The sequence below is a fragment of the Protopterus annectens genome, chromosome 1.part2 (genome assembly GCF_019279795.1).
Source record: "Protopterus annectens isolate FY-2018-M chromosome 1.part2, PAN1.0, whole genome shotgun sequence".
Taxonomy (NCBI): Eukaryota; Metazoa; Chordata; order Ceratodontiformes; family Protopteridae; genus Protopterus; species Protopterus annectens.
The window spans coordinates 901,208,152-901,222,661 of NC_056727.1; the positions used below are offsets into that span (position 1 = coordinate 901,208,152).

Here is a 14,510-nt window from a genome sequence, read left to right on the forward strand (position 1 = left end):
AAATTTCTCTTCACTGTCGTTTGAAGCCATTAACTTGCATCTGCACCATACACTGCTATGCCTTCCCACAGAATCTCTGCTGAGTCCTTACTTAGCTTCCCCTTTTTTTTTCCCCTTTACCATCGTTTCTCCTGGATTTTTCTTTTACATCCAGACAAAATAATCTTCAGCTAGAGTCATATTTTAAACTATGTTGACTTCTTTTACCTTTTTTTGGGCAAATTGTTTTTCGTGCTGGGAGTGTTCCACTTAACATGCCCTCAATCATTGGCCACCTGTAGTTCTCAACACTTAAAATAGTGATGATCCCAAAGAAATGTGACTGATTGTGTCTCCTTTATTCCCTTATTACTTCCATACCTGCTGTACAGTAGTAATAGTGTATGCAAGGCTGCAGATGACCTGCTAATGTGTGTTCTCAGTGCTTGAGGTTTGGAGCCACTGGTCTCTATTATAGACCGTAGCCTTTTGCCAGAAACCCTGTCCGTGTCCATCTTATATAGATGAGGTGGGAAAAATGCCACTCCTTCCTACCCACCAAGACAACTCCATTGTGAATGGATCTGCTAACCAAATTCACAGTTAGGGTTTGTGAGCCAGGTGATAACATTGTACTACTGTCCCTGCTGTCAGGCCTTCTAGAGTGCTTTTTGCTCTCTCACTGTCTCATTTCTAACTTGATCAGTAAAGATAAGTCAGATATCATCAGATGTATATGCACTAGCTAGAACACAAATGATTTGGAGACTTATTTAGCCAAAATGTAAATGACAATGGTGCAGACTTCTCTGTTTTAGCTGAACATCATTATGATGTCCTGAGCAGGGGGATGAGCTCATCACCATTCTGGAAGGTAGCAAAAAGCTCTGGAAGTCGAGCTTGATTGCTATACATCTGTGTGAAAGTGTTTTCCATTGGTAAGGTGTAATACTGCAGCAGTGATCCATCTGTTTGTGCATCTACTGCTATGGTGAGCATGCACATTCAACAGTACATTTTAACTTACAATGAAAAGGCTATTATTTTACACTGTCGTAAAGAAGATGCTTCACCTCATCTTAATTTATAACTACTTGGTCTGCTTGCTGTTTCTGTAAAGTAGTGGAAGAAGGGATTTATGTGTAGTTTATACAGTACTTTATGGTAACCATTTAAAATGGATGGAACGCGGAATCCCAAGTCCCGTAGTTTGGAGACTGAATAGCTGAAAATCTGGACTTGCATATACTAAGTCTGGATTCCCATTTCTCGTAATCTTTTCTTTTCCCCAAGGTATGGCAATGTCAGACTTGGCATATGTAAGTTCAGGGTTTGCGAGTGCTGGAGGTCTTGCCCCTTGAAAAAGTAAGTTTAAAAGAGAAGAGCAGTGTTCAGTGTTTCCTCTTAAACTGCATTTTCAGTCTTTTTTAGTGTGTCAAGAGTCAGCATTGTAAGTAATTTCATTAGGGGAGTCTTATTTCATTTAGGTTCCCAACATTCCTTCAAATTTAGTCATAAGAGTGGAAACAACCGTACTGGATTTCACTGAGTTTCATATTCTCATCTGTATCAGTATCTTCTTTTCTTGCTAAAGCTTTGAACACTTGTCACTTGTTAACCTGATTTGCAGATTTAGGCTTATCTCACTGTTCTGTTCAGAGGTTTTCTGGCTACTTACAATTGAGAACATAAGCCGTTAGTTAGAACAACTCAGTATCATTCATTGTCAGTTTCTGTCGGTGTATCAGAGGAGTCTGTTGTTGGGCCCCTACTCTGTCATTCTTCTTAAGATTATGTTAGAGCATTGTGGAGATAATTCCATGTGCTGATGACTACACTCTCCTCTGCACCTCAAATAGTGTAGCAGGAGCAGTGCTTGAACTTCAGAACAGCTTTGATATTATCCAGTGGTACCTAAAAACCTTAAAATCTCACTTAAAATGCCAGTAAAGCCAAAGCTGTGTTATTCATGACTACCTGCAAAAATGGGGTCTATATTAGATCACCGACCGCTTAAAGAAGCGAACTGTGATTAATCGACCCTATGTAAGCGAAAGCTTACAATCTCAAACTGTCTGAACAGCTATTTTTTTCCTAGGGAAAAAATCGCTGTTCCAAAACACATACACACAACACAAGCACACCAAACAAACAGCAATCCACACACATACAACTAAAGTCTTACAACTAACCCTACACTAAACTATACACACACCACTAACTATCCACTGACCTTAACCCAAACCCTAACCCTAAGGTCCGTCACTATCACACACTCACCTCACCCGCTCCCTAACCCTAACTCACCTAACCCACCCTAACCCTCATGTACACACAATCGCACACATACCTAACCCGCGCCCTAACCCTCACATCCATACAATCTCACACTTACCTGAACCCGACCCATAACTTTCCACCACAGCACTGAAAATACCGAAGCAACAGAAACGGACAACCAAAATCTTTCCCTAGGAAAGAATTTGAGTTTCTGTTGCTTCAATATTTAAGCTTTCACTCCGTAGGGTTCGATATTGGAACATTCAAAGGTTTTAAACCTCGGTATTCTAATATAGACCCCAAAAATGTTAGCCTTGAAACTTCAAAAATTAAACTGCAGTGCCAAAAAAATAACAGTGAAGTCTGAATCTCACTTTTACACTCTAAAGTGTTTTTACAGGGAGATAAGCCCCTCTGTACCTTCCTCTGGCATGAAGGCCTGTGCCCCCCACACACACACACAACCTTGCTAGTTGCATCTAACTGCATGATAGCTGTACTTCAGAAAAGGTAGAATACTTCTAGAACTGTAACACACACACACACACAGTCTTTCAGCAAGCACTTAAGTACTACTGGCACTCCTTTTCTCAGGAGTAGGAAAAAAGCACTCCATAAAGTATCCTGTTTTGCTGCTGAACCTCACATCTTGAACTCGCAGTTGTTCATCATTTTAGCATGATAACTGGCTTCAATTCAAGTACTGTTATATGGTGCTGCATCTAAAATTTGCTAATAACCTTTTCTGTCACTATACTGCAGTGGTATTGTCCATCATATTCTCTGCGTCAGACCTCTTTCGAATTCTGCATTACTGCAGTTACGTTTGATAGATCTTCATTTTCGTTCTTTGTGGTGTGAAAATTGTTTTTCTTTAGTTAGAAAAGTCCCTCTAAGTCAGACTTTTAAGAGGTCACTGAAGTCCTATTACATTATAACTGGTTTTGTACATATGGTTTTGCTCAAATGAGAAGTTTCAGCTTCATCCTTCCTTAACCTTTCAGTGATTCCCACTTATTTCATGTAGTGCTGCCTTGGTATCACTATGTGCTTTCTTCCATTTATTTTTAATTCATTCATGGTTTCCTATCCCTTCACTTATCTCTTGTTTTATCCCACATGTTCTGCCGTCTCTACTTTCATTGTTACCACTTTTCTCTTCCTTGTTCATACTGTTCAATTTCCTAGCTCATTCCTTAATTACAAACTTGGGTGCTGTTCTGTATGCTTTGTGTATTCATTATCTGTAGTAAGATGTGCTATTCTTTTAAAATTTTCATTTCACTGTCCTGTACATTCATGTGTTCATTCATAAATACACAGCTTAATCCAATACAGAGTATTTGGGGAACTGAGCCTTTCTCTGCACACAAAAGGTATAAATCAGTGAAATTTATTATAATGGGTATTTCCAGCATATTTATTAATTTAATTTTTTTTTAAACTTGAAAAGAGACCACAGCTGTGTCTCTTGTGAGTCAGGCAGAAATTAGTACAGGTCAATAGAACAGGTCAGTTAAGGTTAATCATCTGTGAACTGAGGGGATGGAGTTAGGAACTAAACCTTCTATTTAAGGGGTAGAATAAAACATTTCAGAGCTTTACTAGAAAGGCTCACCCAGACTGTGCTACACTTTACTGTGAGGGAAAGGTTAGTTTGCTTTTTATTTCTTGTATTACTTTATTGCGTTTTTCTGTTTTGAATAATGTGATTTGTTTTATTTACCTTGTGGTTTACTTGTATTCTGTTTTTAACTGCATATTAAAACTTGAAAAGAGACCATAGCTCTGTCTCTTGTGAGTCAGGCAGAAATGTTTTCCTTCACCCTCCCACCCGGTTACTCTAGTGTCCTTAAACACCGCCATCTTTCTAGTTGCCTTCCCCTTATGTTAATTTGACCATATATCTCATTTCCTTTCTGTTTTTACTGGCTTGTGTGAGTAAGCACAAAATTAGCATTTTGTGAAATCATTCCCCTTCAACTATTTAAATTTATTGGCCATCCTACTGTATTCCATAGTACCAGAATACAAAAGTGACTACACCCTTTCAATCTATCTTGCTGTTTTAAAAATAGTGACTCTCCACTAAAACTTAACGTTTTACACAGGTAAAACCTAAGTTACCTACTTTCACATCTAACTCCTGTAGTGCACACTGCAGTGTTTAGGATAAACCATTTTTTTCATCTTACCTTTAAGCATCCCTGTGACTAGCACTTGCTTTAAAACCTGCTGGAAAGCACTAGGAAGTCTTAAACTGATACAAGCACTCAACTCTCCTTGTTAATAAGGAGAAATTAATCATAGGCACTAAACAGCCTATAATTGCAAAGTACCTTGCTAAGGTAAGGGAAAACAGCTCTTGTACTTTGCAAAAAAACAAAAGCACCAAACCAGGCAAGGATCAGCTTCCGGTGATTTCTCCTGTCCACCTAGTGAATCTGGACATACTGGGGCAATGCAGGAATTGCCTCATATACACAGACAACCCTCTCCTCTTACCACCCAACACTACAACCTGCGAGAGATACACTTACATAGCCAAACTGGAAGCAAAGCTCTCTCCAACCAAGATTGTGCTAGACAGTCAAGAGGAGAAGGTTAACACCTGCACTACAACTCAAGCAACACATAGCCCTTCTAAATACACACCACCAACACCCACACATAACAGCACTAAAGCCACATATGTGGAGGCCCTTAACAGTAACCTGTCCAAGTAACAAGGACCTCCGAAGCTGAAACGCAAACAAACACCAATCACAACCAAAGTGTCACATAGCTCACAGCACCAGTGTGCCACCCAACAACAGCCCCTAAGGCAAGACAAAGTACTCAACACTTTAGTCATAGGTGACTGTTTAGTCAGGCACACTGATGTCCCACTCACCAGGCTGAACAAGGAGAAACTGACAGTCAGCTGACTGTTGGGTGCCAGGATCTGCCACATAACGCATGCACTCAAGTCACTCCATAACAAGTACAAATATGACTCTGTAATTGTCCATGTTGGAGTGAATGACTTGAGACATACCTCCCTGCACTACATGAAATGAGACATGGAAGAGCTCTCAGATCATGTGCCCCAGACAGGTATGACCCTAGCCCTGCATAGCATCCTGCCTTTGCCCAGAATGATACCACAGTATAAGGACAAAATGATTGACTTCAACAATTGGCTAAGCTTCTGGTGTCATTCAAAGGGGATTCAGTATATCTCTGCCTGGGATGACATGATTGACAGACCACAATGCTTTGCCAGAGATGGTCTGCACCTGTCGCCCCTGCGATTCAGGTTACTGGCTAAGGATCTTGCCACCCCTATAGTGCCTTTTTTAGGCAAAGTTCAAAGGACAAAACCACCACTGTAACGGGTACAAGCATGCAAAATCTGAAGGTAATGCTACTCAGTGCTAGAAGTCTAAACCTCAAAGTGCACTTTCTCGAGGCACTCCTAAAAATGGAGAACTTTGATGTCTGTGCAGTAACTGAGACCTGGTTTAAGGCTCTGGAGACCACCCCTGCAATACCAGGCTACAACTCTTACCACACTTTTCGGCCACCAAATCAGGACCGAAACACTAAAGGTGGAGGAGTGTCCATATTCACCAAGGATATTCACACCACCAGGCTAGTTCCCCAACACAATGCGTCTGAAATTCCCCAGGTGCCACTAACACTAGGTAAGACTGCAATCCAAATTGTAGCTTGCTACAGATCCCCCACCATGCTCCAAGATTCTCACTACACCTTTCTAAACATACTGGAAAATATTAAGGTACAACCAAACACCCTAATACTGGGTGATTTCAACTACCCTGCCATTAACTGGGAAAACTACTCGTTTATCAACACCTTTGCCCAACGGTTCTTGGACTTCATAAATTCCAATGCCCTGGATCAACTAATCCTTAGTCCCACCAGGAGCTCCAGTATCCTAGACCTGGTCATTACCAACATGGGAAATCGATGCTCCACACCTATGGTCACCCCCTTGTTCGTCAGGTCTGACCATAAGCTAATCACCCTTAACATCCACATCCCACCCCCACCCCAGTAAGGAAGCTTCTGTAAGAAACTTCTCCAAAACCAACTTTATACTACTCAAGTCAGAAGTTACAAACTTCATGACACCCATGCAGACGGGAACTGAAAGGTCGACTGCTGAATCCTACACTAAAGCACTGTACAAGCACATCCACTCATGCATGAATCGCGCCATCCCCAATAGAACCAAGATGCTCTCCTCCAAAAAAAGGAAGCCAATCTGGCGGTCCCCTGCCATAAACAAACTACAACAAAAGGAAGAAACTGTTGTAGAAAAGAGGAAAATCACAGGATGCAAAAAATTCCCTTACCTGCCTCTGTGAGAAGCTGAGATCCCTCATGAAATCCTCCAAAGCTAGTTACGAAAATAAAATTGCCAAAGATTCCAAAGACAACTATATATATAGCTATGTCAAGAATCTAAATGGCAATGCTCAGATCTGCTCTGAGCTACAGCAGAATGGCATTAAATATACTGATCCCAAGGATATTGCTAATATCCTGGCAGATGGATTCAGTGCAAACCTTACCCCCCTCTCACCTCCTAAAGGGCTCATCTCAATACTGAAATATTGCCAAATTCGGGTAATAACGTCCACACAGGTAAAAAACGCACTCTCCAAAGCTAAGAATACAGCATCCATGGGACCAGACGACATCCCAGGCTGTGTACTACCTGAACTACAAAATGAACTGGCACCTCACCTAAGTGGCATGTTTAGTCATAGCCTCACCTCAGGCTTTGTGCCCACTGAGTGGCGCACAGCTATAGCTATCCCACTCCACAAGGGGGGATCCACCTTGGATCCAAGGAACTACCGGCCCATCAGTCTGATGAGCCTGATCTGCAAGGCCATGGAATGTATTATCATGGAACTTATAAACAAAGACATTGGCAACCTTCAAACACTGGACCCCACGCAGTTTGGGTATGTGAAGGGACGATCTTGTTTCCTGAACCTGATTGACTTCTTCGAATCAGTCTCCAGAGCCGTGGACAAGGGTAAGGTGGTCCACATAGCCTGTCTGGACCTCGCCAAGGCCTTCGACACCATCCCCCACTCTGGGATCATAGATAAACTTACTAAGCTGGGCATTAATCCCTACGTCACTTGATGGATTGCCAACTGGCTTACTGACAGAACCCACACTGTAAAAATAGCCAACTCCAAATCCAGCTCCAGACAAGTGACAAGTGGAGTACCTCAGGGTTCAGTCCTGGGACCCTTCTTGTTTGGCATCAACATCTCTGAAGTACAGGCCAACACTAAGGGACTGTGGCTAACAAAGTTCACAGATGACTGCAAACTGGGAGCCATTATTGAATCCCCAAATGATGTGGATATTCTTCAAAAGGACCTTACAGAAACAGATGCTTGGTGCCAGAGCCATGGGCTCAAGCTCAGTGCCAAGAAATGTATAGTTATCCCCTTTGGGATAAAACAAAAACATGTACCCATGAATTACCACATAGGTGGCAGTACACTAAACACCGAAAGTGTGATAAGAGACTTAAGGACACAGGTGGACACTGGCCTCACCTTCGATAACCACATCACCACAGTCAGGAAATCCTTCTATGTGGCATACCTCATCACTAAGGGCTTTTCATCCAGAAAAAAGGAGGTCATTGTCCCACTGTACTCATCCCTCATTAGACTCATTATAGAGTATAATGCCCCGTTTGGTATGTACCTCTCAAGAGATCTGCAACAACTGGAAAGGCCGCAGGAATACCTCACTAAAAGAATCACAGGCCTAAAGCAGATGCCCTATGCTGACCGTCTAAAAAAACTCCACCTGTACAAGCATATCGTCTACTCAGAGGCGATCTCTGCTTAACATACAAGGCTATGTCAAACCCAGAGCTGTTGGACATGCTACACTTAAAGAAATCCCAATCCCTCAGAGACACACGCTCCAGGGATCTAAATCTTGTCATCACAATGAACAAAACATGCTGGTGGGATAGGTTCCTGACCCAGAGACTCACCAGACTCAGGAATAGACTGCCCAAACATGTCAAGCAGAGCACCTCTTTGGCCCTCTTCAAAAGGAACCTTGATGATTGGATGGGAGATAGGAAATTCACCCCGGGGATCACATCAGTCGCCCTGCTAGGCAGGGGTCCAAGGAAGTAAGTACTGTGGGAAGCAATAGCCAGGGAATTGTTATGGTTAGGCTTGTATAGGCCCTAGGGCCAATAGCCTAGTACCAACCTATGAACCTGACCAAAACTTATATTTTTACTCTGACTTATTTGTAGTGCATGGAGCATTGCAATAATGCCACAAATTTGAGAAGAAAACCTTTTAAGCACCTTTCCTAATATTAACAGCAGCCAATGCAGAAAACTACTGAAGCTTTTTTCACACCTTTAAAATCTGTAAAACATTTCAGCATTTTTTCTCTGTCTGTCTCTCTCTCACACACACACACACAAATGTGAGGCAGTGTGAAGTGTCTTAACATCTTTTAATGCCATTCATTCACCATAAGGAAACTTCACTTATGACCACTGCCTGCGTGGTGGCAGACTTTTTATGTTTTCTATGTCAGATATCCATATTCCAGATATGCTCCTGCACTTACTTTTCTGTAGCTGGTGTACAGCAGAGCAGCTGAAGCTCCATACAAAGAATTATGATTGGGTTTCTCTGTTCGTACTTCAGTCGTTATCACTTCTGAACATGGGTGTGAAGATTCACCTCTTGAGTTTCACTACTCTCTGCCCTTGAAGTAAATTTAGTAACAGCCACATCTCAAATACATAGCATCATGGGTATGATCAGTGACTGAATTATAATCCTGTATGTTGATACGATGATGTAAATTGCATGTAAGTGTGTGTGTGTGTGTGTGTGTGTGTGTGTGTGTGTGTGTGTGTGTGTGTGTGTGTGTGTGTGTGTATACAGTAAGCTCTCAGTTAACCAGAACTCAAACAACCAGCAAAAAAAAGAAATAGAGTACAATTTTCATGTGTTGCATTTTCTGTCCCCGCCAACAAGTTAAACCAAACAAATAGTATAGTGTACAGTGTTAGTCTGGCCTATTTGTAATAGTAACTCTCTCTCTCTCTCTCTATATATATATATATATATATATATATATATACATACACACACACACACACACACACACACACACACACACACTCTCTATATATACATGCTTCTCTCCCATCTCTCCTCCAAATGGGAATGTCCTTCACATGCTCCTACCTAAAACTCCTACACTACTAACTCCACACCTAAATCATAATTTCTTTGCCTACTTTAACTTAATTCAGAGATCTTGTTCAGAACACCTTTTCATAAATCTTTTGCATGCATGCCTCTGGCCTACCTTACTCATATTCTCAAACTTTCATTGTTTGTTTTTCTTATCCATTGTACCCATAATATTGTTTTCCTCTGTAATATTGTAAATTTGTCTCTATTCGTATGTATTTGTATGTCTGTTTGGGGCTTTTCCCCTCGGGTCTCCACTGAAAAAGGATAATTCTTACCCAGCTGGACCAACCCGGTTAACAAATGCAAATAAATAAATAAATAATTTATATATATATATATATATATATATATATATATATATATGTGGTGGTGCTGCGGTAGCATTGTCGCCTCACAGTAAGACGTTGTCCTGTTCGATTCTCAGCTAGAGCGTCTTCTGTGTGGAGACCTGCGTGAATGGGTGTACCTTCGTTGAAGGTTGTGCGTCAGAGCTGGCAACTCGGCATGTAAAAATCTACTGCCAATCATTAGCGGACCGGAGTTCCGCTGTGGCGACCCCTAACCGGGAAAAGTCGAAATACACAACAACATATGTATATATATATATATATATATATATATATATATTATTTATAGGAGAGGACTATGTGTTAGTGATTTTTTTTTTGCCATTTTTCATTATTAGTTATTGTCTTATATCGTGTTTTATTTGAAAAAGCATATGATCATGTTTAAGTTGTTTTTCTAATTTATTTCTGGATATATTTTTGCACTATATTTATTGCAAAAGGTATGTGGCCAAAAGGAATTTTCTGGTTACCAGATAAATAAAAAAATCAAATAAATACAATCTGTACATTACACTTGCTTAATGCTGTACTTCAGACCACGTCAGATTGTGGTGTGAGTGCAAGATAAGGGGCTTCATTTGGTAAGAACATACAGAATGACCTGTAAGGAAAAAAAGGCTTAATGAAAATTCATGGCACAATGGAACCTAATAAAGTTGGTCAGCATTGCACTGCTGTGGTAGAAGTCAGTGAATAGATGAAATTTTATCAGTGGCTCCTGACATGTCTTAAAAGGTTGTGTCCAAAGACTAACTAAACTCTAGCGAGGTCTTGATGACAGACTTGTACAAAATTCAGAAGTAAATTCACTAACTAGAGATGGTAATTGAATAGTTCTGAAAAAAAAAGAATGTGCCAAAAGATAGAAAATAAAGGCTTTATACCGAGAGATAATTTTGTATGATATCTGTAATATGGATATCTGATATGGAAAACATAAAAACTCTGCCACCATGGAGACAGAGGTCATAAGTGATGTCCCTATGGTGAATGAATGGCATTAAAAGATGTTAGGACACTTCACACTGCCTCACATATGTGTGTGCTTATCTTAGGAATCTAACATTGCCGTATTTAGTTAAGATTTCTCTACAGCACATTTCTTTTATATTTTGATGAGACATTCATAGTGGATTTGACATTTCATCCATCGTTGTTTCAAAAACATCAATGATTTTGGTAAGCTGTCTCCTGCTCTCTGACTTTGGTGGTATTAGCAAAATTAAAGCAGAGTGCCTTTATCCTTTCTTTTTGTACATATGAAAAATAATGTATGCTTAATTTCTGATGCAGGTTCAGTCATCAGTAGCAGTAGGAACTCCAGACTACATCTCACCTGAAATCTTGCAAGCAATGGAGGATGGAAAAGGAAAATATGGACCTGAATGCGACTGGTGGTCCCTTGGAGTATGCATGTATGAAATGTTGTATGGAGAAACTCCCTTCTACGCTGAGTCTTTAGTGGAGACATACGGTAAAATAATGAACCACAAAGTAAGTACTGTGGCTTTTTAGCAGTACATTACACTGATTTAAACAGATGTTACAGAAAGAAATGCAGTTTATTTTAAAGTCTTTAATGGAAAATAATGTTCTTGCTTTTAGCTTCACAAGAGCTTTGATTTTATTGGCCCAGAGAAAGGAAGAAGAGTTATAGCGGCAGGCTGTAATTACACAGAAGCTTAGGGCAGCTAAAAAAAAATTTTTTTTCTTTCTTTCTTCTTATGGTACTTCCTTTTTATATATCAACTTAAGTTTCCTGGTAGAAGTAACTTTTGTGTTTGTGGGACCAACTGTGGTTCAGTAATGTGAATCATAGACTATGTGTGCAAGCTTTTAAAATGTTTAGTTGCAGCCATAACATTTGAAGAAATTGTTGTAATCTCCAAGTGTAGTACTTCACAGGATGCGCAGTAGCAAATCCCGCCCCAAATACGCCTCCAGCTGCACGAACCCGCATGAATATTCATTTGGCTCCTGCTGTAGCAGTCAGAAAAACTATTTTATTCACACAACTAAAGCATAAACTATTCACAGAATTTAATAATCACAAAGATGCAGTCTGAATCGGTTGAAATAGTCAAATCATATCAATGCACACAAAGATTTCCTTGAATCGTACCGTTTATTGAATTCATGAAAAAATAGTTAAATTCACACAATTTAATAATCACATACCATTTATTTTAAGTCATAAAAAAATTGTCAGAATCCGTTTATTCAGACCCAGTTTTATAATCACAAGGTGCAGCCACAAACTGTCATTTTCTGCAAGCCATCAATCTTTCAACCATTGCAAATAGCAACTCAGAAATTAAAAATAACTGTATGAATATTCAACACACAAACCATGCCATTTATTTAAGTCATAAAACCATTGTACAATTCACAGATTCAGGTTATTTAAGTCATAAAACCATTGTACAATTCACAGATTCAGTTTATTCAGACCCAGTTTTATCTTCACAAGGTGCAGTCACAAACAGTCATTTTATTCAAGCCATCAAAAAGTTCAACCATACAAATAGCAACTCACAAAATAACAGCAGTCACACAGTTTCAGTCTCTTCGGACATCACTTACTGTAAGCCGCTATTCACACGGCCACCCAGATGTTCTTCCGATGCAGAAGCAGTTTTATGAGTGCAGGTTGGCGCTGAAATAATATTTCCGCCGAGTCAGACCGAAACAGAAACAGATACCTCATAGGGATTACCATACCTTGTGTTACCCTTTTTTAGGGCCTGAGCAGACGCCGTTGGATGCCGCTTGTGCTAGGTTGGGTAAGCCGCGCGCACTATTAAGCGTTTTACTGTGTGCCAGGTTAGTTTCTTTGGGAGTCTCAGGCAGAGACTTTACTGTTACAGGATGTGCCTTCTCAGGAGGTAGGCCAGGCTGAGGCTCAGGTAACTGTTCTTCTTCTCTTCCTTCCCAAGTTAGTTAGAGCCTCTCCTTCTGTTGCCCAAACTTTTTTGGTAGGCCAAGTCAGTTCAGCTTGGGGGAGGGCAATTTCTTCTTCTTCTCCTAAGAGCATATATAAAACAAACATATGCAGAATTTGATTATTAGATTTGGGGTCTATCTCCCCCCCTCCTGATTCCTGATAAGAGGCCTAGGGTGTTTTGATTGAACAGTGTTCGGAGGCAGTTCTGAGTCGTCTCGGAGATTTTGCAGGAGTATCCTCCTTATTCTGATTCTGATGTGGATGTCCATGTCACCCAGGATCTCCTCCTCCTAGAGCTTCTCCTCAGAGACTCTTCTCCATTCAGAGAGAGCACTTAAATGGGAAGGTCAGGATACTCTAATTCAGGAAGGAAAAGGGGAGGAATTTTTTTTTGCCCAGCATAGGCCACCCTTTATACCTCCTGTGTTGAATGTGGTGGAAGATGTTTTTGCAGAGGCTCCTGAAAAGAAAGTGTATACTTCTTCCTTTTTAGCATGAGGGGCTTGAATTTGTCAGTTTGCATGCTATGCTTTGGCGGAAGGTATTGAGTGTCAGGCCTCCTGAGGGTGGCTGCCACTAGTTCTGTTCTTCTCAGGCATGCCTGGTTGAGGGACTGAATTAGCTGAGCATGTTAAGACAATTTCAGCTGCCAGTAGATTCTCGCCTGGCAGCCCTTTTGGAGGAAGGCTGTCTCGGCATGCCAGACGCTCCTCCTCCACAAAGGAAAGAGGCTCACAAAGCAAATTTCTCTCCACTCAGGGGGGGCCATTCAGCCAGTCCTGTATCAGAAGGGGGGGCCTATTTTTTTCTTTTCTTTCTAGTTCAAAGAAGAGGAACACGTGGAGACCAAAGTTCAAGATGTTGACGTTACAACAGCTTTTACCTCTGCTGGGCAAAGATCACTACCTTCATGTGCCTATAAGACTGAATGTCACCTAAACAAGGGACTCTCTGTGACCCCCAGAGGCGAAGCCAGATTTTAACGACAGATGATGCGACATTGCTTGGGGAGCTCATCTGAATGGAAAGTGGATACAAGACAGACAAATCATGGATCCCCACGGTGGAAACTGATCTGTTCGCCTCCACTAAACCACCAGCTGCCAAAGTTTTGCACAAAGGGGTTCATCACACAGAGGATGATTTTGATAGCTCCAGATTGGCTCGGCAACACTGGTATTAAACCAAACTATTCATTTGCCAGGCATGTTGTCAGCTCCTACTTTTATGATTTGCCAGCCTGACTGCAGCAATGTGGAACGAAGAACATAGTAGTTTAGGGGTGTTGTGTAGGTGAGGTTATATGCTGATATTTTTGTATATATCTTTTGTATATATTGTACATATGTTTGGTGCAGGTATTTTGGGCCGATATGACCGCCGGGACTGCGATTCTGACTTGACGCCGACTGACGCCCTTCTGCGCGCCTGACTTATACTTTCTGCTCATGCGAATCCTGGTACACTTTCATATGTCCAAGTAGGCACATGAACAAATCTTCATCCTGCTTGCTGTATTTCTCACGCCACACAAACTCATCTAGGCGGCTGTCCACCATATGCCTCAGAGTCCCATTCATCTGCCTTAATTATTTCTAACATTGGGACCACATGCCCTCAACAGCATTTGTATGTGCGCCAGTCCAAGGGTCAGCAAAATTCTTACTGTGGTTT

General features: G+C 41.0%; 1 protein-coding gene across 2 annotated transcripts in view; it reads left to right on the top strand.

Moving 5' to 3' along the window:
* Positions 1 to 14,510, top strand: part of CDC42BPA (CDC42 binding protein kinase alpha) — a 3,351,611-nt gene that overhangs the window by 1,625,677 nt on the left and 1,711,424 nt on the right. For both annotated transcript variants that reach the window (XM_044059574.1, XM_044059584.1), the window contains exon 7: positions 11,186 to 11,386. In XM_044059574.1, the coding sequence (XP_043915509.1) occupies positions 11,186 to 11,386 (201 nt within the window). The remainder of the gene's footprint in view (positions 1 to 11,185; positions 11,387 to 14,510) is intronic.